The sequence below is a fragment of the Gnatocerus cornutus genome, chromosome 7, assembly GCF_029298725.1.
Source record: "Gnatocerus cornutus isolate USDA-ARS CGAHR chromosome 7, icGnaCorn1.1, whole genome shotgun sequence".
Lineage (NCBI taxonomy): Eukaryota > Metazoa > Arthropoda > Insecta > Coleoptera > Tenebrionidae > Gnatocerus > Gnatocerus cornutus.
Window position 1 is genome coordinate 14105034 of NC_142239.1, and position 25764 is coordinate 14130797.

General features: G+C 37.9%; 6 protein-coding genes across 7 annotated transcripts; 4 read left to right on the forward strand and 2 right to left on the reverse strand.

Annotated features, from left to right (window-relative positions):
* The first annotated feature begins 576 nt into the window (after positions 1–576).
* LOC148171320 (peptidyl-prolyl cis-trans isomerase sig-7) lies at positions 577–2426 on the forward strand. The gene is made up of 2 exons (XM_088040901.1): positions 577–694; positions 749–2426. Exon 2 carries the CDS (start codon positions 780–782, stop codon positions 2229–2231), a length of 1452 nt encoding a protein of 483 aa, XP_087897027.1. The 5' UTR covers positions 577–694; positions 749–779; the 3' UTR covers positions 2232–2426.
* A 240-nt stretch (positions 2427–2666) lies between these two features.
* LOC148171321 (uncharacterized) lies at positions 2667–8352 on the forward strand. Of its 2 annotated transcripts, XM_088041808.1 has the most exons (5): positions 2668–2867; positions 3691–3774; positions 6826–7144; positions 7744–8067; positions 8114–8352. In XM_088041808.1, the coding sequence occupies exons 1-5, from the start codon at positions 2753–2755 to the stop codon at positions 8118–8120; spliced, it is 849 nt and encodes a 282-aa protein (XP_087897934.1). In that variant the 5' UTR covers positions 2668–2752; the 3' UTR covers positions 8121–8352. The 2 variants fall into 2 exon arrangements, with proteins under 2 accessions (XP_087897933.1, XP_087897934.1); XM_088041807.1 differs by having other exon boundaries at positions 2667–2867; positions 7744–8352.
* Positions 8353–8360: 8 nt separating this feature from the next.
* LOC148171322 (SH3 and multiple ankyrin repeat domains protein 2-like) lies at positions 8361–9421 on the reverse strand. Its single transcript, XM_088042309.1, has 3 exons — positions 9403–9421; positions 8779–9357; positions 8361–8728 (listed from the first exon to the last, which is right to left on the reverse strand). Exons 1-3 carry the CDS (start codon positions 9419–9421, stop codon positions 8361–8363), a joined length of 966 nt encoding a protein of 321 aa, XP_087898435.1.
* Positions 9422–9675: 254 nt separating this feature from the next.
* Positions 9676–15882, forward strand: LOC148171323 (mitogen-activated protein kinase kinase kinase 7-like). The gene is made up of 8 exons (XM_088041325.1): positions 9676–9885; positions 9973–10272; positions 10322–10501; positions 10546–10797; positions 10945–11166; positions 11301–11370; positions 15278–15468; positions 15517–15882. Exons 1-8 carry the CDS (start codon positions 9805–9807, stop codon positions 15745–15747), a joined length of 1527 nt encoding a protein of 508 aa, XP_087897451.1. The 5' UTR covers positions 9676–9804; the 3' UTR covers positions 15748–15882.
* Positions 15883–19845: 3963 nt separating this feature from the next.
* LOC148171324 (uncharacterized) lies at positions 19846–23683 on the forward strand. Its single transcript, XM_088040846.1, has 2 exons — positions 19846–20739; positions 22611–23683. Exons 1-2 carry the CDS (start codon positions 19930–19932, stop codon positions 23097–23099), a joined length of 1299 nt encoding a protein of 432 aa, XP_087896972.1. The 5' UTR covers positions 19846–19929; the 3' UTR covers positions 23100–23683.
* Positions 23684–23697: 14 nt separating this feature from the next.
* On the reverse strand, positions 23698–25692 carry LOC148171325 (uncharacterized). Its single transcript, XM_088040845.1, has 4 exons — positions 25536–25692; positions 25286–25488; positions 24940–25231; positions 23698–24891 (listed from the first exon to the last, which is right to left on the reverse strand). The coding sequence occupies exons 1-4, from the start codon at positions 25690–25692 to the stop codon at positions 23735–23737; spliced, it is 1809 nt and encodes a 602-aa protein (XP_087896971.1). The 3' UTR covers positions 23698–23734.
* Between the last annotated feature and the right edge of the window lie 72 nt (positions 25693–25764).

Consider the following 25764-nt stretch of genomic DNA (forward strand, 5'->3'; position numbering starts at 1 on the left):
AATTCATGGATTTTGGCGGATTTTGACAAAAATTAAAATCTTTTAAAAATCAACTTTTTCTATCAATTTGAACCTCAGGAATAAGAATCTGGTAAACATTTTTCGATATGACGCTCCGTTAATTTTTAATTAATTTTTAAAGATCTTTAATTTGACTTGAGTTTTTTTGACAAAAATATAAGCAAAAAATACTTTCTTTATTAATTTGGAGTTCAGGAAACAGAATCTGAACTCTGATTTAGGATTTACGACTTGGTAACAGATTTATTCAATATTTTAAATTGCTTCTAAAGATAGGACAAATCTTTGACGTATGCACTGTTTAAATTCCACTAGACTTGGAAAATCAAAAATGTCTAATTTTAAATGTATGTAAACAAAAACACTAAATTACGTTATTTGTTAATATTAATATAAGAAATAATAATATAAACTCTGATTAAAGATTTAAAGCTTGGTTATTTTTTTATTTTAACTTAAAATTTTATTTAAAGGTCGACAACCAACAATACACAAAATTTTAACCCAGGCGTATGTCCTAACTTAAGCGCACATCTCGCATTTACAAATCCAGTGGAATTGGAAATGTCATACTTGTCAACTGTCAACACACAGCTTGTGAAGCGTTTGAAAAAATGTTTTGCATAGACTCCTCAAAGCTCTTTTACGATTAAAAGTACAATCTTTGACAACAGTGAGTAGTCACAACTTTGCACTCCAAAACCTCAACCTCCTTTGTTTCTTTCAGAAACCGAAGAAACCCAAAACCTAACCACAAAATGTCGGTGGTCATAGAAACAACTCTCGGCGACGTTACTGTCGATTTATATATGAAACGCCGCCCCCGAGCCTGTCTCAACTTTCTAAAACTCTGTAAAATCAAATACTACAACTACAGCCTCTTCCACACTGTAACTCGAGGATTTATCGCCCAAACCGGCGACCCCACTGGCAGTCGCAACGGTGGAGAGTCAATTTTCGGTGTTTTAGAAGGCCCTCTTAAGCGTTATTTTGAACCAGAGAACAACCCCAAAATCAAACACACCGTTATGGGTCTAATTTCTTTTGTAGGAAATGAAGACAACATGGTGGGATCTCAATTCTTCTTTACCCTCGGCAATGAACTTAATTACCTAGACGAAAAGCACTGCGTCTTTGGCGAGGTGGTCGAAGGCGCTGATGTCCTCGACGAAATAAACGAGGCGATTTGTGACAACGACGATCGGCCATATCAGGATATTAGAATAACACACACTGTGGTTCTAGATGATCCGTTTCCAGACCCTGAATATTTAAGGGTACCGCCCAGATCGCCGTCTCCAAGCGCCGAGCGTTTACAAGGCGGCAGAATAGCTCCAGATGAAGAAATAGACGATACTGCCGGAAAAACCGTCGAGGAGATAAGCGAGATGCTTGCGGCAAGAGAAGCAAAGGCCAGAGCCACTATTTTGGAAATGGTCGGTGATATTCCTGACGCCGAAATGGCACCACCTGAAAACGTTCTTTTTGTCTGTAAATTAAATCCTGTCACCAGCGATGACGATTTGGAAATCATCTTCAGCAGATTTGGAAAAATAAAGTCTTGCGAAGTTATCAGGGACCGGAAAACGGGAGATTCTCTTCAGTACGCGTTTATAGAGTTTGAGGATCAGAAGTCGTGCGAAGATGCGTATTTCAAGATGGATAATGTGCTGATTGATGATAGAAGAATCCACGTGGATTTCAGTCAGTCGGTTTCTAAGATTCGGTGGCTGGGGAAGGGACGAGGTGTTAAAAATTACGGAGAGAAAGACCAAGACTTGGGGAAGGGACATTACCACAAGAACGGACAAAAAAACAGGAATGAGAGGAGAAATAGGGATCAAAAGTTTCCCGAGAGACGCAGGGATGATGGAGGCAGAAACAAACGCAGCGAAAAAGATTATCCAGAACGTAGAGATTACGATAGAAGAGACAGATATAAACATCATTCTGAAAGACAGTACGACAGGAGAAGAGATAGATCAAGATCACCGCCCCATAAAAGTGTAGATAAAAGGAAGACACGGGATAAAGAGGAGCGGAAGAAGAAACGGGACGCCTCACCTTCCAGTGAATCGGAAAGAGAAACGAAAAGAACAAAATCGCACAAAAAGAGTAAAAAGAAGAGCAGTTCAGAGAGCGAACACGAGAAGCGAAAGAAGAAGAAATCCAAAAAGAAGAAAAGACACAGCAGCGATTCATCATCGTAATTTTAATCCGTCAATTATGTAAATAAAGTTGACTTTATTTTTTATGTTTTAATGAGACTCGTGTAATTAAAACGTCAGTCACAGAGTTCCAGCAGCAATGAATAATTCATCGCAATCATCAGAAAATTTGATAAGAAAAGATGCGAGTAAATTAAAATATAATCAAATAAGTTTGTAATAAAAGCGTGCCAAAATTGCATTTTTTTTTATCCAGGCCAAGCCCGCCTCGTCGTCTTCGCATATCTTTTCTCCGCCATTAGCGATTACTTAATCATTCATTTCCAGGCAAATCTCTCAATTGTAGGCGCCACGACTCTGTTATTTAGGCCGTTTGAGCTATAATTTTTCGTGTGCTTGCCGTCGATTCATTACTGAAATGGAAAAGCGTGCGTGGTTTTTTCCCATTTCCACCCCCGTGGGAATGCGTAGTAGACGTACCGCCCACGTTAGCATCATTCAAACCGTCGACTTCAGCGGCCGGGTTTTCAGTAGTTTTCAGCGTTTCCACGAGTATTGACGCTATGGAACTGAGGTGGAGTAGATGGGCCACATTCGCCTCATGTCTTGCTCTGACTTTCGCCATTCCTTCGTCTTTGATTGAGGAGATTAAGGCCAGCGAGCTGAGGGACAACAAAGGTAAGACCTGAGTATGCTCATCCTTTCATTACTGTCATTACTTCGGGATTTTCTGCAGTTCCAGCAACAGGTCTGGCGTCAATCGATTCCAGAATCTGTTGCATATTTTAGCCATTTCATTACACGACTTACTAATGAATTGTTAGAGTGGATAATGAACGAGGTCTCAGCAGTCGTAAATTTTGTGGGGAATCTCTAGATTTATTAGCACGACCTTCAACCTCTCTGTTTTTAAAGCCACACTTCAAAGGATAAGCTAAAGTAGATTCGATCTGAAAGCTTTTCACTGTTCAGAGGATCCATTGAATTATCTGCTTTGGTAATATGCAGTGGAGTAGTGTCAACTACAGAGTGATCCAATTAAGGATTTCAGAGGAGCTTGTTAAAAGTACTTCTAAAATGTTCGATTTGAAATCTATGCCTGTCTAGCTTAATGCAATAAGCACCGAGCGGTTTGACAATTAAAGCTCTCGAGGGAATTATAATACAAGTTGACAGTAAGGCGTGTGTATACTGAGCGTCTTTAAACATTGTATTTCAAGCCCCATAAAGCTTACTTTTTGCAAGCGCAATCGATAAAATATGTGCGATAACCCGACATTCACCCATCAATTACTACTATTCCCAACGCATTAGGGGAGATAACCGCTCATCTGTTTACATACCTCTCTTAAAATTCAATCAAAATTGCACTCTCATTATCCAAACTTGCAATATCCGACCGCGATCCATCGATTACTGGTAAATACGCTTGAAACTGATAACTTTTCTAATTTAAAATGCCCTTGTTGCAATCGCCCCTAATTACGAAGTTTAATTTCAGTTAAACGAGCACACCCTCAGTTAAGTGGCGAAGAACGCGAAAAAGACGTGCCCTTTTTTAATAAACCCACAGCAATCAAAAGAGGTAAGTTACATGATTTGTGGGGGTTGCGAATGAAAACAACTAAGCAATAATGTGGGAGTTCTAATTTAATTAACGGTGGTAGTTTAAACGGGAGCATGTGTTTCGGTTACATAAATAATTACAGTTCTCAAGGAAAATTAATTTATGGTGGATGCGCCGGGATAATACTTCCATACTTTATCTTTTTACAGCTCAAGTTTTTAAGCTTATTAGTATTTGTTTCAGAATAAAGTCTGAAAATTGGGTTTGGAACTTCTCGGTTTTGGTAGATATGAAAATTGGAAGAAAGTAACCGCGATACTTTTACCTCGAATTATATAAAATCAATAAATGTGATGAAATTTTTATTGAAGTAATGATAACAGCTCTGATAACGATTAATTAAAGTTTAATGAGTGTCGTCGCATGACAAAACCGTTGATCCAATCAATTTTATGGGAAATGTTGTTGGACGCAATCTAATTGAAATCAGTTAACAATGAGTTCGCATTATGAACTGTCAGTTTCCATTTAATTATTAAAATCGTTGAATAAACACACATATACGGGGGATAAATACAAAAATGCAGAAAAAAAAACGTTTTAATTGTGTCTTAAGAATGAACTCGTAAAAAATAGGATTAATAGAATAAATTTTTGACCTTTTTATGTCTAAACTGATAATACTACTTAACAAATATTGAATAAAAGCAGTACAATTTCTTCTTGATTTTGAATCTAAAGCCTGTTTTCCTCCATTAGATGAGAACTCAGAGATATTTGTAAAATAAGTTTTTTTCGAGGACACCGCGTTCGCTTTGGTTCTTTTTAGTTTTGCTTAACAACTTGATAAATTATAAAATTTTATAATACATTGTTAAAAATGTAATTAAATAAGCTTTCCAACGAAGTCAAGAAGTCGCCGGGTAAGTTAGTTTTTGCCAAGATATTTGAGAAAAAGTGTTGAAAGTTTTAAAAAACATTTTGATACATTTTTGGATGGAAAGCTTAAATTGGTTCTTTGACTTTTTTAATGAAATATGTCATTATAATGATTGAGATCTGTTCTTTCTAACGTAGTGTCAAACATGCTAATATCTCGTTTCATTTAGAAGTTACATGACAAAGAATATGGAGGGTCTTAAAAAAATCCAATTTTGTTAACTTTCGAAGTTAAAAATGACGCAGCATCTGTTAAAAAGTTCTTGGTCCAGTTTTTTATATTTTAAATAAATTTGAAAACATTTTCGTATCAATCTAAATAATGTTTTTGTCCTAGATAAAAAGTTTTGTAAAATTGATGACATTTTTTTCGGTTACTGCCACCAGATTGTCTGGAAAAAATTTCAAGTGAAGATAAAAAAAAATAATTTTTATTAGTGACGTCTATCTACCCATTTTTGTCTAACTTTCCAACAGATTTGTGAGCATTTAATAATTCCTTTTAAAAATTTCCATTTTCCAATTTTTTTGGTCCATATGCCATCTAAGAAGTTTTTATCAACAAGAAGTTGTCTAAAATGTATTATTTTGGACTGCGTTAGCATTAAAGTATTTTAACACTAAATGTGTGTCTAGAAATTACGATTTTGTAAACAATAGCATTGATTTTTTATTGAAATTGTCAAAAATTCACAAAAAGTTTTAATCTTTTGAAAAACTTCTCAACGTTTTTTGTCTTGTAATTTGTAAAGGATAAGAGATAGTAATGCATTTGTCAGCGCTTTAAAAAAGCAAGAAAACAGGCTTTTCAATGATGCATTTCAATGAAAAATCGATGTAATAATTTTTGAATAATATGCAAAATTGTCTATGGAAATTACAAAAAATCCTTTTTTTTTGGAAACATCAGATCAGTTTTTCAAACATATCTTGAGGAGTACTAACACAAGCGATGAGTTTTATAGGTCGTTGGAAAATGTATTAAATTGGCTTTCTAATACACCATAGAGCAGTTCCATAACTTTAAGAAAAATTAATAAAAGTAAATTTTTGTACATTAAAATCAGTAAAATCATTTTTTTAAAATATCTCTGAATCCAAACCTGATCGTTGAAAACAAACTTCGCATTCGGAATCAGGAAGCCATTTCACATAAGAAATGACTTTTCACTTCTGCAGCACATTTTTTTTTTACAAAATGTGTAATCTCAGAAGTCGAAAGATTAAATTCTCCACTAATATTATATCTTTATTATTAAATTTCTCTGAAGGTATCTAATTGTAAAAGAAAGGTCAAATCCACTTTTCCACAATAAATTAATTACTTTGTAAACTTCCAAGTCATTTCTAGGGAATTAGAACCGGCGCATCCACCATTTCGACCTTTAGCCGGTGAACTTAACATTTATTTTTCAATAACTGACCCTGACATTAAAATTGATTTATGATCTATTTTTCGCTCCACAATAAGAAAAACAATTTCTTTTTCAATAAAAATGCTTGTCGGACAAAGAAATGGCAAAGGTCGCAAAAATCCGTAAAGACTTCTCTTGTTGAAAACGACGTGTTAGTTGTTATTGTTACATGGATTTCCATAACGGAACAACAAACAAAATACAATGATAGAATTGAGATAACAAGCGACGTACAAACCGTTCACACCTTTTTCTCAAGTTAACAACTTCCATTTACAATCCGCTTTCAAATGCCATCTCCACGACAACTCACAATTATTTTTTTTCTTGCGTAAGAGAGCCGCTGAAACTTCCATTTTTATTATAAGAACTCCCTAAAGCTCCAAAACTTATACCTCTCATTTACTTTGAATAAATTTTGAATTTGAAGCCGATTCTCCGACTTTCCGAGTTTATCCAAGTGAAGTTATTAACGCCACTTTTCCTTTTATTGTGGTCCATTTATTGGCAGTTTTATAGCTCGGCGATGGGAGCAATATAAAAATTAATGACGGTTTTCTGGATGTAGTTTTCATTCGTGATTGATAAAAGAGTCAAACTTTGGAGACACAATTAGTCGCGATGGAGTTGTCAACTCCCACGAGCATTCCAGTCTGGTCTGGTTTCGGTATTAACAAAAAGTTTGAGGGTTGTGGCTTAGAGGTTTTTTTCCCAGGGACCAACCTAAAAAATCCGACTCCCGATCAGCAGACTCTCAGCGAATGGGAACAAGAGCAGAGTCTCTACCAGAACCCCGACAGTCTTGCTAACATTCAGTCCAGTCTGTACAACACTGATACCCCTTTCGACGACAAATCCATCGCTGAGTACGAAAAGGGCTTCCATTATGGTACCAATAAGGAAAAATTGGACGAAGCCCTTGAGAACGCCGTCCTGAAATCGGAGCTTTACGGGGATCCGTCTCCTCTCAATCAGTACCGATACTACAATGATGATAGACGGAGGAGAAGGCGTCGGGACGCCAGAAAGGCCAGGTATGAATACGATTTAGGTAGCAACAGGTACGAGAGAGATGGTTTGAAGATCGATAGGGTTTGCGTCACTGTCGCTATGTCTCTTTCGAAACAAGTGTTATCGATCCGGTGTGGTAATGGACGCGCACTTTGCTCGATTGGGTGCTTTTTTTTAATTATGGAAGTGTTTAGAGACAAATTGGGCCGAGCGAAAAGGAAAATGAGCTGTTTTGTTGTCACGTTGCCTAAAGGTTTTGGCTATTTTAACAGTGGCTTTGAGCGCTAATTGGGAATGATTGCGTTTACCAGCTCGCGAAATTAATGAGGACTTGGTTCTTTGGTTTCGAGAAAACAAATGCCATAATTAAGTTTAGCTATCTAATTACTCCGTTTTAATAACTTTTCAATCGATTCTGCCCTACTTCTCCAATCAATAGTGTCTTGAAGGATGCATTTCCACCATCTTGTAACCCCCATTAAAATCACTTGTTGCTATTTGTTTCTCCCCAGGATTCCGCCCCCTACTGCCCCGTTGATGGCAACAAAACCAATCTAATTCAATTGATTTCTTTACTTCCCTCGAGAATCTCGATCGGAAATAACCCCCTGTCTCTTTCCAGACTGGACACGAGGATTAAACGGGAAGTAGATCTTACCCCTGAGGAAATCCTAACCATCCTAACTCTTTATGAGAATGAGCGGCAGAATGGCTATAGACCATGGAATATCGAGCCGGAAAATGAACAAAACGACGAAATCGACGAAGAGGAAAATTGGCTAGACGCTCCTGTGTACCCGCATGCTACTGGTCATAACGATATCGGTCCAAGTTATCTGTACGACGAGAAACCGTTTGAGAAAAGAGGCCGATGGGGAGGATTTTCTGATAGAAAGAAGAGGTTCATGGTGGCGAAGAAGAGGAACGATCCCACCAGAGAGTTGAGGTATTTGAATGGTCCTAACAAGAATGATTACTACACTTTGTCGCAGCTCTTGAGTAATCAACGTGAACCTAATGTTCCCTTGTACCATCGGCTAGTTTTGTAAGTTTTAGACTAAGCCCAAGCTCATATCTCCTTTTTGAATCGTTTAAATTCTATCTGTGTTACTAGTTTATTGATGTTTATATGTTTTAAACAAATGTAACTTTCAAAGTCAGTCAGTAAAATATTTACACTATATTTATTGAATGTTGTATTCCGTAATATTAAATAAATTGTGCATACTGAGGTGTTATTTATGCTTGCATTTCTTCTTCCGCCTTTTTTTTATTCACGCGAGCTTTAGCCTTTTTACTCCAGTCGAAAATCATCGCCAACATTGGTAACATATTTGGAGTTTTATTCCACTTGCGGAGATAATCAATCATTTTATCATTACCATGTTCCATTGCTACTTTCAAAGGAGTTCTTTCGCAAAAGTCTGTCATATATCGCGCCCCTTGTGCCACCAAAAACACTGCTAATTCTGTATATCCGGTGATGGCGACGAAATGAAGACAATTTCGGCCCGATTTCAGGTCTGTTAAAGTGATGTCCACACCGCGATGTAGCAGAAGATCGACGAACTCCATTTGTTGCACGGTGTGGCAGCTTAAGATTGTCTCTGAAAAAGAAAAAAAAAGTTAAATTAAGAGATTTTAGGGAGAATCGCACCGAAGAAGACGTGCAAAGTCCTGCTGTTCTCGAACGCCGGATCAATATCTTTCTGCAACAACGCTCTAGCAATGTGTAAGTTCTCAACATTCAATATACTGAGAGACAAAGGAGTGTTTTCAAAGGAATCCACCACATTAATGGTGGCTCCTTTCCCGAGTAGCTTCTTCACAATTTCCATATTTTGTTGTTGCACTGCCCAATGCAAAGCTGTTTTTCCATACCTATCCGGAATATCAAGCAATGCACCGTTCTGAAGAAGCATGTGCACGAATTTTGTACAATTAAACATCGTAGCAATATGTAAGGACGTGTAGCCATCAAACGTTTTCACATTTATATCAACTTTCTCATGACTTGTTATTAAACGAAATCCAAGAATGTAGTCATTTCTCTCCGCAAGTAAATGAAGAGGAGTCACACCTAACTCTTCGTTAATCAGGTTTGCATTGACACCTTTATCCAAGCAGCGCGTAATTTCCGGGATATTTCTCGTATAAACTGCGGAGAAAAATTTTTCTTGGAGAACCCTTTTGCCGGCTGTTGTTAGCATGGAGGTCGCTGCCTCCTTGAAAATACCTAGAAAAAGTATTGATAGGAAAGCAGTGCGATGGGGAAACGTACCCTTTTTTTTCCAAGACATTTTTAGTGAAGTTTCGAAAAATGGCACTTGGCGGTATGATTTAAATCACTTAGGGAGTTTGACGTTGCCGAATACTAACCAAGATTTTGAGAAATAAGAAATATAACTTATTATCGGTTATTTATAACTAAAAATGGGGAAATGGTGGAGTTTGAATACCACACAACCGTGAAAATGCCCCATTTCGTCTTTAAAACATTATGGGAGGATGTTCAAACGATCACCTCGCGCCATGGTTCGAACTTTCTAGGGACTTTCAGTGATGTTTGACGTTTGAATTGACGGACACCTAACCAAAATCCGAGTACTTATTTATTGCAAATATTGTTAATTCGAAACTCCAGTGTTGTCTTTCCTCAAATATGTGATTACTGGGAATTTCGATGGCGACTCCGGAAAATGACGGTAGTTTGAATCAATACCCCGTTGAAGAAATCGATTACAATGAAATTGAAAGGCTTGAGGTAACATTACATAAAAAGCAGCTTCTTCTTTCCCTCAGTTGTTTACAATGGGCTTTGGATTAGTATAATTTACGTTTCGTGTTGCAGGCGGTGGGCGAAGGTAGTTTTGGAGTCGTTTACAAAGGAATATGGCGCAACACTTTCGTAGCAGTGAAAAACATAGTTTCTGAAAACGACAAGGAGGCTTTCATGGTAGAAGTCCGGCAGCTCTCTCGGGTGAAACATGAGAATATAGTGAATTTGTACGGAGCGTGTACCAAGGCCCCAAATATCTGTCTTGTTATGGAATATGCTGAAGGGGGCTCTCTTTTCAATATTCTACACCACACTCAAAATGTCTGTTATACATTGGCAAACGCAATGGCTTGGCTCTATCAGTGTGCCAAAGTAACTCTCACTTATGGAATCCTTTCAAAATTAGAGCAATTTTTTCTAGGGTGTTGAATATTTGCATGGCATGAAGCCCAAACCTTTAATTCACAGGGACTTAAAACCCCCAAACTTACTCTTAATTAATGGGGGAACACTGCTGAAGATCTGTGACTTTGGAACTGCAGTTGATAAGACTGCTATAATGACAAACAACAAGGGCTCTGCAGCTTGGATGGCCCCAGAGGTACACTTTCAAACGTAACAACTCGTGGTAACGACAATTTTCAGGTTTTTGAGACATCCAATTATACAGAAAAGTGTGACGTCTTCAGTTGGGGCATTATACTTTGGGAAGTCCTCTCTAGACTAAAACCGTTTTTTCACATTAAAGAGTCAGGTTTCCCCTCTGCTTTTATGATCTTGTGGGCTAAACACAACGGGGCTCGGCCCCCTTTAATCAGGAATTGCCCTCCACAAATTGAAAAACTGATGACCCAATGCTGGGATCAAGACGCCTCCAGGAGGCCTGGCATGGACGAGGTAACATAACCTTACTTTATTTCTTCACAAGATTTTCAACAAGAATTCGGTCGTCGAAATTATCGTACAAGTGTTGATTCTTTTCTCTCTGCGTATTGTTTATTGTAAAAGTCAGGTTATGTTGTGAAGCCCCCTTTGAAATTTTAGATCGTGAGGAAAATGGAGGTGATTTGCTCATTACTCCCGGGTGCTGACGAACCTCTGCAGATTATCGAAGGCGAGGACGTCATTTACGAAGAAGTGGATGAATTTGAGCCGTTTCCCGAAAATTTGGAGCAGTTTCCAGCGACTACAAATGGTGACAATGGGGTGAAATCGTTGCCCCAACCGAGTGCCAACATGGAGATGCTCACAGTTGAAGTCGATCCGGTGGGTGCATTTTAACATCGTCAAAAGTTAGGTTAAGCGGCATGACGTAATTGTCTTTTTATAGTTGTGTTGAAACAGGATGCATTTGGCGGAGTGTTGATTGTTTTTGATTGATTATTGTCGTTTGGTTGCAGAACGCTTGGGATTTGTCCGACATGCAGCTGAGGACGATGCCAGGTTTCGACATGATGGTCCCAAAGAACGGTAGGAACCCCCTGTTTTCGACGTCATTAAAAATTTACGCCACTGCCTGGTCATTGTTTGTGCTTGTATTTAAATTTAGTTTAAGTACGGAGAGCATTGGCTTCTTCTCGCATGAGTCAGTGCGAAGCCCGTTTCTTGGATTTTGAAAAAACAAGTCAGGTGTCGGGCTATAATTTTTATTTTGTCGCAGTGTTAGTCACGCAGTATCCACGATAAAAATAAGATCAAAGCCGAGTCGACTTGTCTGTGTTTCGCTGTGTTATTTTTATCACTTTCTGACCTTAAAGTCGTTCAGGTCCGGCGCTTTAGGCTTGATTTGGCCGAAATTCCGTTTCCTCCCCCTAAATACGTGCTAGTAAAACGGCGAAACGAAGGGGCATCTGTTTTTAGAAACGGTGACTCAAGCCGACGGATTTAGACGAGTTTGTTTAGTTGGAAGTTTCTTGATCGCCTGGCCAGGGCCGGCCCCGGCTAAATCCGGCCCCGCGGCCTCAATCTACGAGGGAGATTTATCATCGCGTGAATTTCAAATCTCTCGGATTAGTACTTCTATTGTCTTTTTTGGATGCTTCCCACAGGATCGCGTTCGCTCTCCCTTAATATCGTCATGTTTTTCGTTGTTTTCAAGAGTTGCAAATTTTTGGGTCGAGGTGTAGTGAACTCCAATACATCAAAATCACCTTCAGGTAAACGTGAAACAAGTTGGCAAAGATCCACCTGTGCAGTGATAAATATAAAATAAAGTAAAGAAAAGAAACAAACTGGACGTTTTACACGAAAATATTAATGGTTGCTCCATCAACAGCGTCAAAATATAAGCAAATATTTTTGCAATCAACGAAAATATTTCCTTTAAAATTGTCCCCCAGTAAAACGTTTATTATTTTTGTTGGTGAGAAAACGTCTTTCCATTCATAAATCGGTCGGAAAATCCCAGAATCCGCCGCTGTGCGATCGCTCTGCCCCTGGCTGCCGCTCTTCTCCGTATCGCTATTTCAGTCGCACCCATACGATTCGGTCGTCTCGATGCCAGTTTCTTTCCAGCGGCTGGTAGTCTCGCGTATAGCTTGCAGTTTTTCGAGTGGCCCCCGAACATAAACAATCGACACGTTCCTATCGATCTGAACTCCATCAAGCATGTTTTCAATCGTCTGACTTGCTTCCAAACAAACTTCGAAAGAATTCCAAAAATCAAAAAAAATGTGCGACTGTCCAACGGCCAACGTATTCACCACGCATGAAACCCATCGCAGCTGGATCATATTCAAAGAGTGCAAGACTGAAAATGGTAAATAAAGAGTTTTTAATTTGATATTTACATAATAACCAACCCGGACAAGATCAAAAATAAATTCGGCCACAATCTTCTTAGTCACGTTTTTATTTTTGAAAGGACGGACGTGTAATTAATCGAGTGATGTAATGTCATGGAAATCGCACTCCGGAAGTGCATTCGGCTCGATTGAGCAGACACCTGGACTATGGAATTGAACGATAGTAATTAGACGTTTCCCCTATTTATCTGTTTCTGTAGTTATATGTAACATACACCGTTTTTCCCATCGTCAAATTCCTTTGTGACTAAGTGTTGTTGTTTTGTTTATTCGTAAAGTCACTAAACACGAGCGAAATTGCAATCCGTGCGTGATGCGTTCATAAAATTCGAGATTTGCATGCCACTGACGTTTATTACGATGGTTTGGCTCTCTTAATTTTGTTACGCTTTAGCCCAGTCATTAGTGGTGATGAAATATGAAAGAGTTCATAAACACGGAACTTTTTACAAGCTGCCGGAACGAAGGTCTTCTAATTTTTCATTCACATTTTTCGTGTGGTGTGCCGGGTGACTTTTCTTAACATGAATGAAAAAAAGAATAAATGTTTTGAAAGTAATCGCAGAATTTGAAAATGGCACAGAACGAGAAAAAAAATTGATTTTAAAGAGGCGGGGACGTTGATCTTTTTCGGGAAAATATTGCACAATTGCAGAACATTATAATTATAATTGGAACATTGTAAAATAACTGCGCCGCGTTAACACTATTAGGAGACTTTTTTATTCAATTTGAATCTTTCGGTTATATTATATTGATTTTCCTCCTTTTTGGATAGTTCTTAAACCTCATTTTACCTGCATCCTTTGCAAATTGGATCCTTCAACTTTTCTTTGGTCGTTTGTTTATAGTAGACCTAGAGGAAACACTTTTAGTTCCAAATTATCCAAATTAAAACTCCTTATTTGTTGAATTTTATTTATTTGTACCAAAATAGGAGTTTTGTTTTCACGTTTCATGAACGTCATAAGTAGTCATCGTTGTTAATGACAGAAAAAAATCAAATAGTTTATATGATAACCAGAAATAAAATATGCATATTTTGTATTGTTTTTTGACGTGTTAATTATAATTTATCTGTCGATTGATAAATGAATTTAATTAATTATTATGACGTACATAATTGGAATTTCTTCTCATTTATTCGCTTGAAATATTAAAAAAGGCTTTGGAATTGGAATTGTGTTGGTAGCCCTGATTCTTATCACTTTAACATTTTGTATCAATAAATAATTGTCCCATTAAGCTAGCTGTGAACTAATTTTAATCTTATTTATTAATAGCTACCTTGATCAGACCCCTTTTGTTAATGACATTTTTGAAATGTCAGAATAAACAAATATTGGCAACATGAAAAAAATGCAACGCCTTCTGGCCATGTAGCAGTTCCTTTTACTGCCTAAACTCCGTCAATAGTCAATCTATTGATTAATATATTAATTTAATTATTATGACGTACATAATCGGAATTTCTTCTCATTTATTTACTTGCAATATTAAAAAAAGCTTTGGAATTAGAATTGTGTTGGTACCTCTGATTCTTATCAATTTAGCTTTCTGTATCAATAAATAATTGTCCCATTAAGCTGGCCGTGAGCTAATTTTAACCTTATTTTTATAATAGCCATCTTGATGAGACCCGTTGTCTCAATAATGACAAGTTTAAAATGTCAGAGAAGACAAATACTGCCAACATGCAAAAAATGCGACGCCTCCTGGCCATGTAGCATTTTCTTTTACTTCCTAAACTGCGCCAATCTGTCGATTCATAAATGAATTTAATTATTATGACGTACATAATTTTAATTTTCATTTCTTTACTTGAAATATTTAAAAAAGGCTTTATAATTGGAATTGTGTTGGTACTTCCGATTCTTATCAATAAATAATTGTCCCATCGAGCTGGCTGTGAGCTAATTTTAAACTTATTTTTGTAATAGTCACCTTGATGAGACACTTTGTCACTCATTTAATAATGACAATTTTGAAATATCAGAATGGACAAATACTGCCAACATGAAAAAAAAGAACCGCCTCCTGGCTATGTGGCACTTCCTTTTACTGCCTAAACTGCGTCAAAGGAAGTTGCTTCATATCTGTAAGAGGGTGTTCAACTGTTGGACTTTCGCCAAACAATAAGGAAGAGTTTTAGTAGAAAATCCGTCAATGTAAACTAATGGCACTGTGAACTTCTCGTTGGTGGGATAGTTTAATGGCGTGTCAACGCATCACTCCACTGAACGGCTTACTCCAAGCAATTACCGAGAAAAAAAACAGTTGACTATCAAAGTTCTCGCTTTTGCCTTTCACTCAAAACGTTTGATGTTATCAAAGTCACGTGGGAGATGAAACAGCAGAATTATTTTAAGTCGTCGTTTTGTTTTCTTTAATTTCCACTCCGATCAATCACACAAAGCCCCCCGAGTTGAACCCGAAGTTTATCCTGGTCTCCGTCAAAACACAATTGGATTTTTAATAGCATCCCACGCTCCAAAACCGCGTGTTTGTCTTTTCCCAGTTTCTGGCATCAGTTCAAGCCGCACAACACAAGTTAATTTTCCATAATTTTTCAGGTTCCAAGAACACGACAGTGGAGGCAGGGACACAGCGCACCACGAGCACACCAGATGGTACAGACCCAGACTTAGACGAAGTGTACCTTCTTCTTGAGCCTCATCTACGACCGGCGACGCCGGACAATGAAAACCCCCAGTCGGTGGCGTTGTTCGACGAGCATAAACAACTCGCTCAGGAGTATTTTAAAGTAAGTTAAGGAAGAAATTGGGGGAGGTTTTACGAAGGGTTTGTGTAGATTCAGACGGAGATGGCGTACTTGTCGCAAAAGAAGAACAAGCTGCTGGCTGAGCAGTCTCAAGAGCAGCAGATGCAGAGGGAGGTCCTCAAAGAGTTACAAGCGGAGAAAGAGTCGTTAGTGTTGGTTAGAGAACTGTTAAGTAGACAACGGGAGAATAACAACGCGTCTAGAAGTACCTTGGATAACTGGGTGCTGGTGCCCCGAGACGGTGACAACAACTCAAACTAAGTTTATTTGATACAAACGCGCGTTCATTTCTTTCGTCTTCATGTACCCATTTATTGATTATTTGATATTGTATATTTTAAGATAAGCTCAATTTTTTATATGTACATAATTTGAATGAATAAAGTGTAAAGTTTGCGCGGGGTTTTTATGAAGTGTAACAGTACTAGACCCCCATTGTTTTATCAGTTCCAAGACAAAAGCCACCAGGTGCACGCCAAGCCAGGTGTATGTTGATAACATTATGTAACTACTTCACCCCCATAGTGGAAAATCGCTCGTGCGGAATGAAAGGAAATATAATAATGGACAAACTGGTATTTAAATTTACGGCGCAGTTTGGAGGGCTTTCGAACAATAAGTGATGTGCCGGGACGCGGCCTTGGCCCTCAGCGAAAACGGCCGAAATTCGGAATTTGCATTGCAAAACAGATTTGACCATCCAGGGAAGCCCCGGATCTTACAAAACAATAAAAAAATGACAGTTAAGGTTAAGTTTCGTGTTGTCAAATCTGACACCTCTCAAGTGATAGTTGTTCTAAATCTTAAAAAACACGTTGAAAACAGGTAAATTAGAACTAAATTAACAGATTTTCGGCCATTTGTTCAATTTCTTAGTGAATTTTGCCTACCCCTCAGTTAAAATAACGGAATCTGTAACCTTCTTGGGAAACCCCGAGAAGCCTTTTATTAATCCATCATCGAGCAACCCCCTTCGCCGCCACCGCCGCCACCCGCCCCTTCGAAAATAAGGAAATTAAAAAATCGGCAGTCTAATTTATTACCGCGTTAATAATTAATTGTCGGAAAAGACGCCTCGGGTGTTTCCGCCGCGTCCGACAATATGCGATCGTGGCGTGTCCGATTCAAAGTTGGCGTTTTTGTTTGAGGCGCTCGTCGCGGTGCACCACTTCTGCGGTAATGTTGTAAATTGTGTAGTGTTGCCTTTCAATCTTCAGTTTCCAGTTACAAAGAAACGAAGATTTAACAATGATTGTTCGACCAGGTGAGATTTCCGTTAAGTTGGTAGCAATTTCGACAAGTGGCGCGTCAGTTTTGAATGAATCCGTGTAAACAAAATCGAGTGGTTCTTACCACCCTCACTAGCCCTTGTTCTTCACGTGTACGTTGAATATTTAATGTTTCTGCTAACAACGTGAGTAAACACTAGAGAGAATAGCCTCGCGTTAAGAAGGGGTGAAAAATCTACAACGTCCATCGCGTGAGTCGATGTGTAGTGGCATTTTACATTTCACCCTCGATTTCATCAAAATGTTCTTGGAACTGTCCAAACAAGCTCAACGATGAATTGCTAAAGACCCCAGCTCGATAAAATCAATTGGCAATTTGGCGCCCAAATTGGAGCATCCCTCGCCTTAGGGTGTCCTCGAACACGTTTTTTTCGTGTACTGAAATCGTTTGAGGTTTATGAAGCAAATTGGACTCCGGGGACTGAAAATTTACTGCACGAAACAATGTGTGATTGTTAATTAGGGGTGAAATTCTTCGGGAATGCGCACATAGCTTCGGTGAAAACTCATTGCCGTTGGATTCAATGGAACTAATAGAGAAAAAGCCATTAAATATTTACTGGGAAATAACACTTTGAAGCAGAGACCCATTTTTCAGTACGTGGAGTTGATCGATACCACATTATCGGTCAAGAAATAGACGCAATCAGACTAGATAGCTTTAATCTGTCTCATTCTTTACTTCACAACTCAGAATATACTATAATTTTTCTTAGATTTCATGTCATAGCTGCGGGACTCAACAATGCTTTTAAAAAACTCATTATAATTGCAAATTTATTAATTAATGCAAGGGTCCATTCTCACTAGCTTTTTATGTTCTTATTTTCCACTTAATTCAGTTTTTAGTGTATTTATTACCGGTTTTTCTCAAATGTTGTCGTAATTTACATGAAAAATGACTTTCATGTGCGACGAGGTGTGGCAAGAAAATGAGGGGGCTTTTCTTGCCTCCCAAATTATCGCATCACCCAATAATTCGTAGTTATCATTTCAGTATATTGAGATTGACAAAATTCAACGGTAATTTAAATTGGAGATTACTGCTTTTGAACTACTTATCAACTGCACCGAATTTCAAAATTATAGAGCTAAAAACGCAGATTTTGGATTTTTTTATTTTTAAGCCGATCGAAAAATCTCCAACATTCTTAATTCTGTCAATTTTTATTGTACAAAAATGAAATTTGTGGACGTTACTACTGTTGAACTAATTATTAATTGTACCAAATTTCAAAATTATTGAGCAAAAAACACAAATTTTAAAAATTTTCATTTTTAAGAGGCGCCAAATTCGTCAACATTTTGATTAAAATTCCTAATTCTTTCAATTTTTCTTGTATTTTTATGAAAATTGCGGAAAGTACTACTTTTGAACTACTTATTAACTGCACCGAATTTCAAAATTATAGCGCTAAAAACACAGATTTTGGAATTTTTTATTTTCAAGATGAGCGAAAAATCTCCGATTTAAAGTCTTTAGGATGATTTTGATCGCCAGTGATTGCTTTTAATTTTAGCTCGGAAAGTTTTAAAGCCTTGTTTCCACAGTTCGATCTAGAGTGAACCGAATTTGATTTAAGATCGGTTTTAAAATGTTGTTGCACTCTATTTTGCAGTCAGAGTACTTGCAAATGCTATTGCTTTTCCAGAGGATTGTAAACCCAGGGTGCAAGAGGGTTTGCAAATTGCAAATACCGATGCGATAATTTTGGTGGCTAGTGTACGATGTTTCCAGAAACAGCTCATTTTTTATTAAAACACCCAGAAAAAATCACCCGCACATCCATCACGTTTGGCGGTCAACACCTCTAGATATCGAACTGGAATATAACACGACAAATTGTTAAAATGAGCCAGCAAATAATAAACTGTCAAATTAATTTGATCACGAACACCTCTAATTACGTACCTAGTCACTAACAGCTTAAATAAAGTGGTCGTCATTAAATTTTTGTTGTTGATATATTGGTACTGCTGTGACGTAAATTTAACATCAAATTATACAATACTTGAAAGGTTGTTTTTGGGTAAATACTAATAATTTAGGAATTGGAATAACATGCTCAAATCGATACTCTGATAACCCTAATAACAGTTTTCACAAAATTATACAGCTGGTTGCAGGAATGACTGCATCACATGTTGTACGGGCTGTAAAATCAAAGAGAAATATAGGGTGGATACATTTTTTCCACAATTTTCGAAATATGAATAATAAATTTCTTCATCGTTCGTAAATCCTGCAGCAAATTTTATTCCGTTTGTTTTACAGTAAATTTATAGTAATTTCTTTTTCAAAATTGCCAGTTTGGTTTTATCTGACAGCAAGTCCACAAATCACCATAATCGGTCAGCATTAGTAGTTTGCTATCCCACAGTGAATTACCGCGATAACACCGGTAGAGATGGTGGTTTTTTCTAACCCCCCTGCAAGGGGTAGTTTTTCGAATCTACTTTATCATTGTCGCTTTAAATGCCATTACACATTAGCCTAATCGTTGGAAAACGAGCATGCCCTCCCCCAGCGGGCGAAGCACTTTTCCGCCAATCTATTAATCGAGCCGGAACCCCAAACGACCCCTTCCATTAAGATTTTTTCATCCACCGCATTAACTGGCACTTAAGTAAAATTCAATCAAATTTATTGGCTTATCGATGTAATCCAGACGACCGATGGGAACGCGGACAGGTGCGAACTGGCATTGAGGGGTTGAAGCAGGGTAACGACATTAGTGAATCGTAAACCTCCCCCATCCACCCCTGTCACAATTTCGTAATTTTGCCGTGCAATTATTAGATACGTGTTTTTTTCGTTTGATCGTCGATGAACAATTGAGATAGTGAGCGGTGTCCATTAAAAGGGGATGTTGGAGCCCCGACTCCCCTTCTACGGTGGAAAATTATTGATCGCAGACAGTTCTGGTGGTCATTTGATGACGTCACGGCGGTCGAATCGACCGATTTTCACATTTTCTCGCAACGACACCCTTTCGCAGAAACGATCGTGCGATGGTGGCGGTTTCGGTTCGTGTTAACGTTTCTTCATGCTTTTTGTCTTCTTCAGGATGGTGAAGAAGAAAGGGAAGAAGAAGGCCGCGATGTGATTGCTTCGTTCTTATTCCGTCCCGATTTGCTCATTCTACGCTCAAAAATGAAACTGGAAATCTGCAAGAAGATGGAGGATTTCCCAGAGAAAATGGACGTTGCAGATAATAACAAAGATATATTTTTTCAAGTGTGCTCAAGCGAAGAAAAAGAGAAAAAAAGTGAAAAAATGTTTGATATTTTACAAAATGTGCCTATTATTGCTCAAAATTCGGATTTCTTACCCGACGTCCAGAGTTGTATCGAAATCGACTCCAGCAATGTGATCAGCATTCCAGAGAACCAAATCGTCAAGATCCAGTACCACAGCGAGAATGGAATTGTTAATACCGAATACATAGTCAACGAAGAAATTCTTCAAGTACACTTAAATAATCAAAACCTGGAAACCAATTACCTCGACTTAAACGAAGAACAAATTATTTATAGTGCCGAGAGTCCGACATTCGATGACCCTTTGAAGACGATCGAAATTACCTCCAAAGAATCAATGAAAGAAGAAATCCAAGCGACGTCGATTCTCAGTCCGAAAAGTGAGGGAGAGGATTTGTCAGAAACCGATTTGACTAGTTTGAATTGGTTGCACAACATTACCAACATCATGGCCGTACCAAATCTACCCACCCCGCCAGTGTCGCCAAAACCGAAGAAGAAGTCATCGAGCTCCAACCAAGAGGATCTTACCATTAACATCAATTATTACAAGAAGAATGGAGAGAAGAAACCTCCGTTTTCATACGCGACTTTGATTTGTATGGCCATGGGCAAGAATGGGAACAAGATGACGTTGTCAGCCATTTACCATTGGATTAGGGAAAATTTTTTGTATTATAGGAAAGCGCATCCCAGCTGGCAGGTGAGTGAAAAATTACCATTCGGAGTTTCCCATTAATAAGAGTCAATGACTCATCGTTACACAAATACCTCAAAATCTTTTATGACGTTCTATTTTATGTTTATGATCAAAATTGATTTTTTAATGGGCCATTAAGGTTACTTCGCACCTAATGTGAAAATGGCGAATGGCTCATATTGCCCAGAATTTAATGACCGCATGTGTACGATCCAACTTTACTAAAAAGTTGCTGGATTTAGTTACTTTTAATTGCAAATTCACTGTACTCGACTGTAATTAAGGAGTTATTTTTCAAAACTCAATAAATCCATTTAATAAATTTTGACAAGCGTTTAGAAAAAACGATTTGTTCAATTTTCTTCAAATTTACTTCAAATATTTTGGCATAAGAAGGTAATACAATGTTTAAGCAAGAGGTTTTTCACTGAATAAAATATAGACATTGTACGATTTACCTAAAATAATCTCAAATTCACATCAAACCTACTGTCAGTCAAAATTAGATTTATTAAGTTTTGAAAAATAACTTCTCAATTGTCATTTCTAAAAAAACGGACTGGTTACTTTATTGCGTAATTTGGTAGCACTGAGAAAAATTGAAAAATCTCAAGCGAACTGGAACGGAATTGTTTATTCAATGCTACCAAAGACTCATGTCAATCGCTTTATTTTTTGCTTAAATAATCATTACGATACATGCATTACTTCTGCAGTTCTCACAGATCAATAAACTGATAATTAATTTATACGAAATAGTTTTGAAATCGATTGATTATATTAAAGCAGTAAATTTGCAACCAGGCAAAGTATAACAGACGTGTGCTTTCTAGTGCAATTTTCAATTCAAAAATTGAATAAACACCGCGTCTAAGTGGATTTTAGAATTTGAAATAATGTTGGTAACTCTGCAGGTTAGATCAAAGGTCTTTAACAATTTGAGGTTAAATGTTGATTTATAAATTATTACGTCATAAATCAAAATCGCGTGATTCAAGATATGACATACTTTTTTCAAATGTCCTTTTCCAATACCCAACGTCAAGGCAATGTCGTGTGTCTTTTCTTAATTCTTAATTTGTTGACGTAGGCGTGTTTTCTCGTGCTTTAGAGTTCCATGGAAAGATGTCCTTGAACACTTAAAACGTCAAACACGATTACCAACACATTTCATTTTATTAAAATTTTTAAATGTTTATAAACGGCATATCTTTTCCTTGTTGTTTAATTCATTAAATTTATTATTATTTTAATTATTTTCAATTGATTTAAAACCGCACAATGTAAAGATATAAAAATAAAAACAATTTTCCCGGCGCATCCACCATTTTTATTGTACCCAAAATATGAATTATGCAGATAGATGTTGGTATTACGAGGCAAATTTTTCAATACTCTTTTTATAATCACCATGCGTATGTACAGTGACGTGACGTTTTATGGACAGCTTCTATTCACACTGCGAGCAGAATTTATAATTTCCATGCATGTAAAAGTCAATTTTAAAATTTATGTATTTAAATTAAAACGTCACCTGATGTATGTACCGTTTGTAATTACATAATTTATTTTGATTGATGTAAATCATTTTCTTTTGCCTCTCCTGGCTTATTTCCCAACCACAAGGATCGAGTAAAAACGGCGTCAAAGTACACTTTGAAATTTGAAATCTGTTGGCAGCTTTATCCGCTACCTCAAACCGCTTCAATGACACTTTTAAAGTTTCAAACAGGTCTACCAACTCATTTTTTCTATACGAATTACTGATAATTTTTTTACGTGATACTGCATAATTAAAAATGGCGACCAAAAACTTTTATTAATCAATACACCCGTAAAAAACACAGAAATTAACCCAACTTTGTTTTTTAAAGAATTCGATCCGCCACAACCTCTCCTTAAACAAATGCTTCGTAAAAGTGGCCCGATCGAAAGACGAACCAGGAAAAGGCGGTTTCTGGAAACTCGACCTCGAGCGCCTTGAAGAATCTCGCCGATCAAAACGTCGTTCAAGTCTCACGGTAAGAGTCCCCCGTAATCGAGATGCCCCTCATAAACCAGTGAGAAAAGCCCGTCGATATAGACCCCCTCAAAGTACCGGTGAACGCAAACATAACATTTTATCCAACATATCGATATGTGGAGAAACCGACATAGAGAATTGCGAAGAAGAAGAAACCCCACAAGAAAAATCGGAGAAAAGTATCAAAGATGAAGTTATTCCAGTACCTAACCAGAACGTTATAACCGAACCGGTTAACCAGTTGCTCCCTGAAGATGAATTGACAGGGTTATTGTTAGCAACGAATGGGTGGGATGAGTGTCAATTGGAGTTGCTAGATTCGTTGCTGGATTCTTTGTAAATCTTTAATGTTATTTACACAGAGTGGTTTGTGCCTTCTTGTGTAGCACAGTGTGAATTTAGCTCGTCGTCCGAGGTAGACTTTGGACGACTTTGTGTTAACTTTTGTACAGTTGCTCGAAACTCTTCCGTCCAATATCTGAGATAGTCTTAGAGTAAATATTTTAATATACTGTTAAGAGTGAAGTGAATCCGTCCTTGGATTGGTTGAAACGGCGATTCTTGACTTCTTGACTCGAATTAAGTTGAGAACTGTCCTTTTAACCATTTTGTTTGTATTATACACTACTATAATTTATTACTTTTTCGTTGAGCCTGGATTAAGTTCTGGGTCTAGTCTTAGTTGAAGATCTCTACTTTACCGAATGGTATTTTTTGTATTTAAAAGGGAAAATAGGTATTGTAATAGATTTTGAACAAACTGTAAAAATGTATTCTAGTCTTTTGCAATATTTGTAATTTTACACAGTTTGCTCAAATGTGCTAAACCAACAATGATTGTATTCTGACCTTCAATAGAAGTGAACTGTATGGTGTAGTTTTCAATAAAACACCACCTAATACAAAGGAAAAAACCTCCACGACCCTCACAAACCAAATTCTTAATAAAAAACTTTATTATTATAAATAAGTATATCAACATTGGCACTTTTGACTAAAAAGTTCCATCATACAACACTTTTTGGTACTGTCCCAACAATGGTATTTGATAACTTCCGCTGCTCGCTCCGCCATCATCATGATAGCCCCATTGGGATTTCCACTGGGCAAATCCGGCAAAATCGACCCATCAACAACATACAATTTATTGGTCCCTATTACTTCAAAATCAAACCCGACAACCTTCTCCAATTGACAAGTCCCAACAGGATGGTAAGTGGTCAAAGTCAGATGTCTTACATAACACTCCCAGTACGGTCTGGTATCGAACTCGAATTTTTCACACCCTGGGAAGACATTGGTGTTTAATTTCACCCCCAATCTCTGCATTGGTGACGTATTGATCAATTCTTTAATCATTTCAATGCCTTGGATGAGAATATCAACATCGTAACTGTCTGATAAATAATTCGGGTCTATTAAAGGTGGTGTTGTTGGTTTTTTGTTTTTTAGTCGGACAGTTCCGCGGCTTTTGGGGTGTAAAACTATGGGGAGGATAGTAAAAGAGGGTTTGTCGATTTTGGAAAAGTACTTCCTCCATAAGTTGGTGTTTACCCCCGCTAATTTCCTCAGGTAGTACCCTTGATCACTTGTGATTCCCACTGGAAGAATCATGAATTGTAACTCAGGTACGATGTCTTTAGCAGTGTTAAAAAACGCAATGACTTCACACCCTCCTGAAGTCCACGGTCCCTTCGACTGAAGAAAATACTGCAAGACGGACCACAGCGACATCATTTGGGGGATCCCCAGATTCGGAGGGTTGTCAATAGTTAGGAGATCCAACCCTGTCGTTACGTGGTCTTGTAAGTTATCCCCAACTGGTAAATCAATTCTCGGTTTGATTTTCATTTTTTTTAAATGGTCCGCGGGGCCGATTCCCGACAGCATGAGAATTTTCGGGGATCCTATAACCCCCGCTGATAGTATCACCCCTTTGCTTGCTGTAGCGACGAAGGGTAGATCAAGGTGAGTATATTTCACCCCATAGGCATCGGTGTTGTTTTTCAGTAAAACTTTCTCAACCACAGCGTTGGTTAAAATGACTAGATTCGATTGTTTTTCTTTTATTAGTTGATGATAACTCGTCCAGCGTTGGCCCCCGTTCATTAGAACCTTCGGGTTTGAAAAACCTACAAATTTCTTATCAGTGCGAGATAGTTAAAAATAGTTCATTGTACCAGGCTCGGAATTCATTCCGTCTGATATATCATACCCCAAACACAACCCCGCTTGTAAAAAAAAGTCTGAAATGTTCGATTTGAACCGTAGCTCGGTGATGGGGATGGAACTATATTTTTGTGATCCGAAACTCTCCAACTTATCAAAATAAGGTTTGATATCCAGATCGTACTCAAAATCGCACGTGTTTCGGTACCATCGCGCGTAATCTTCAGGGTGACCCCGGACGTAAATCATGCTGTTTAACATCGACGTGCCCCCTAAGATCTTCCCCATGGGCCACCGACTCACCTACAGCGATTTTTCTAGAATTTAAAAGGTTTGTTACAGATCTAGGGCTCTTACTTTGCCGTGAAGACTCTGACAAGCGTGCTTTTGGGGTACTGTCTTGTACTGCCAGTCAAAAACCGACTTCTGCAACATTAGAGAAACAGACGGGATTTGTAAAAGACTGTTTCCGCCACTTCCAGCTTCCAACAGCAGGACTTTGACGTTCTTGTTTTCTGCTAATCTGCGGGCGACGATGCTCCCAGCGGAGCCGCTACCAACTAGTTGAGTTTAGAATCTCGATTTTAGGGGGGCTGTCAGTACTTACCTACTATGTAATCGTACCCTTCATCTCGGTAATCCATTTCTTTGCAAGCATAGCAGTGGAAATAGTCTTCAAAGTTTAAAAAACGCAAATACACTCCGAAAACGTACACAGCTATCACGTAGACAAGAATTATGAACGGGGGAAAACTCCAACACATTATTTCACATGGTTTTGAACAGCAATTTTGAAATGAACCGGGTCGAATCTGACAGGAGTGAGGTTATGACAG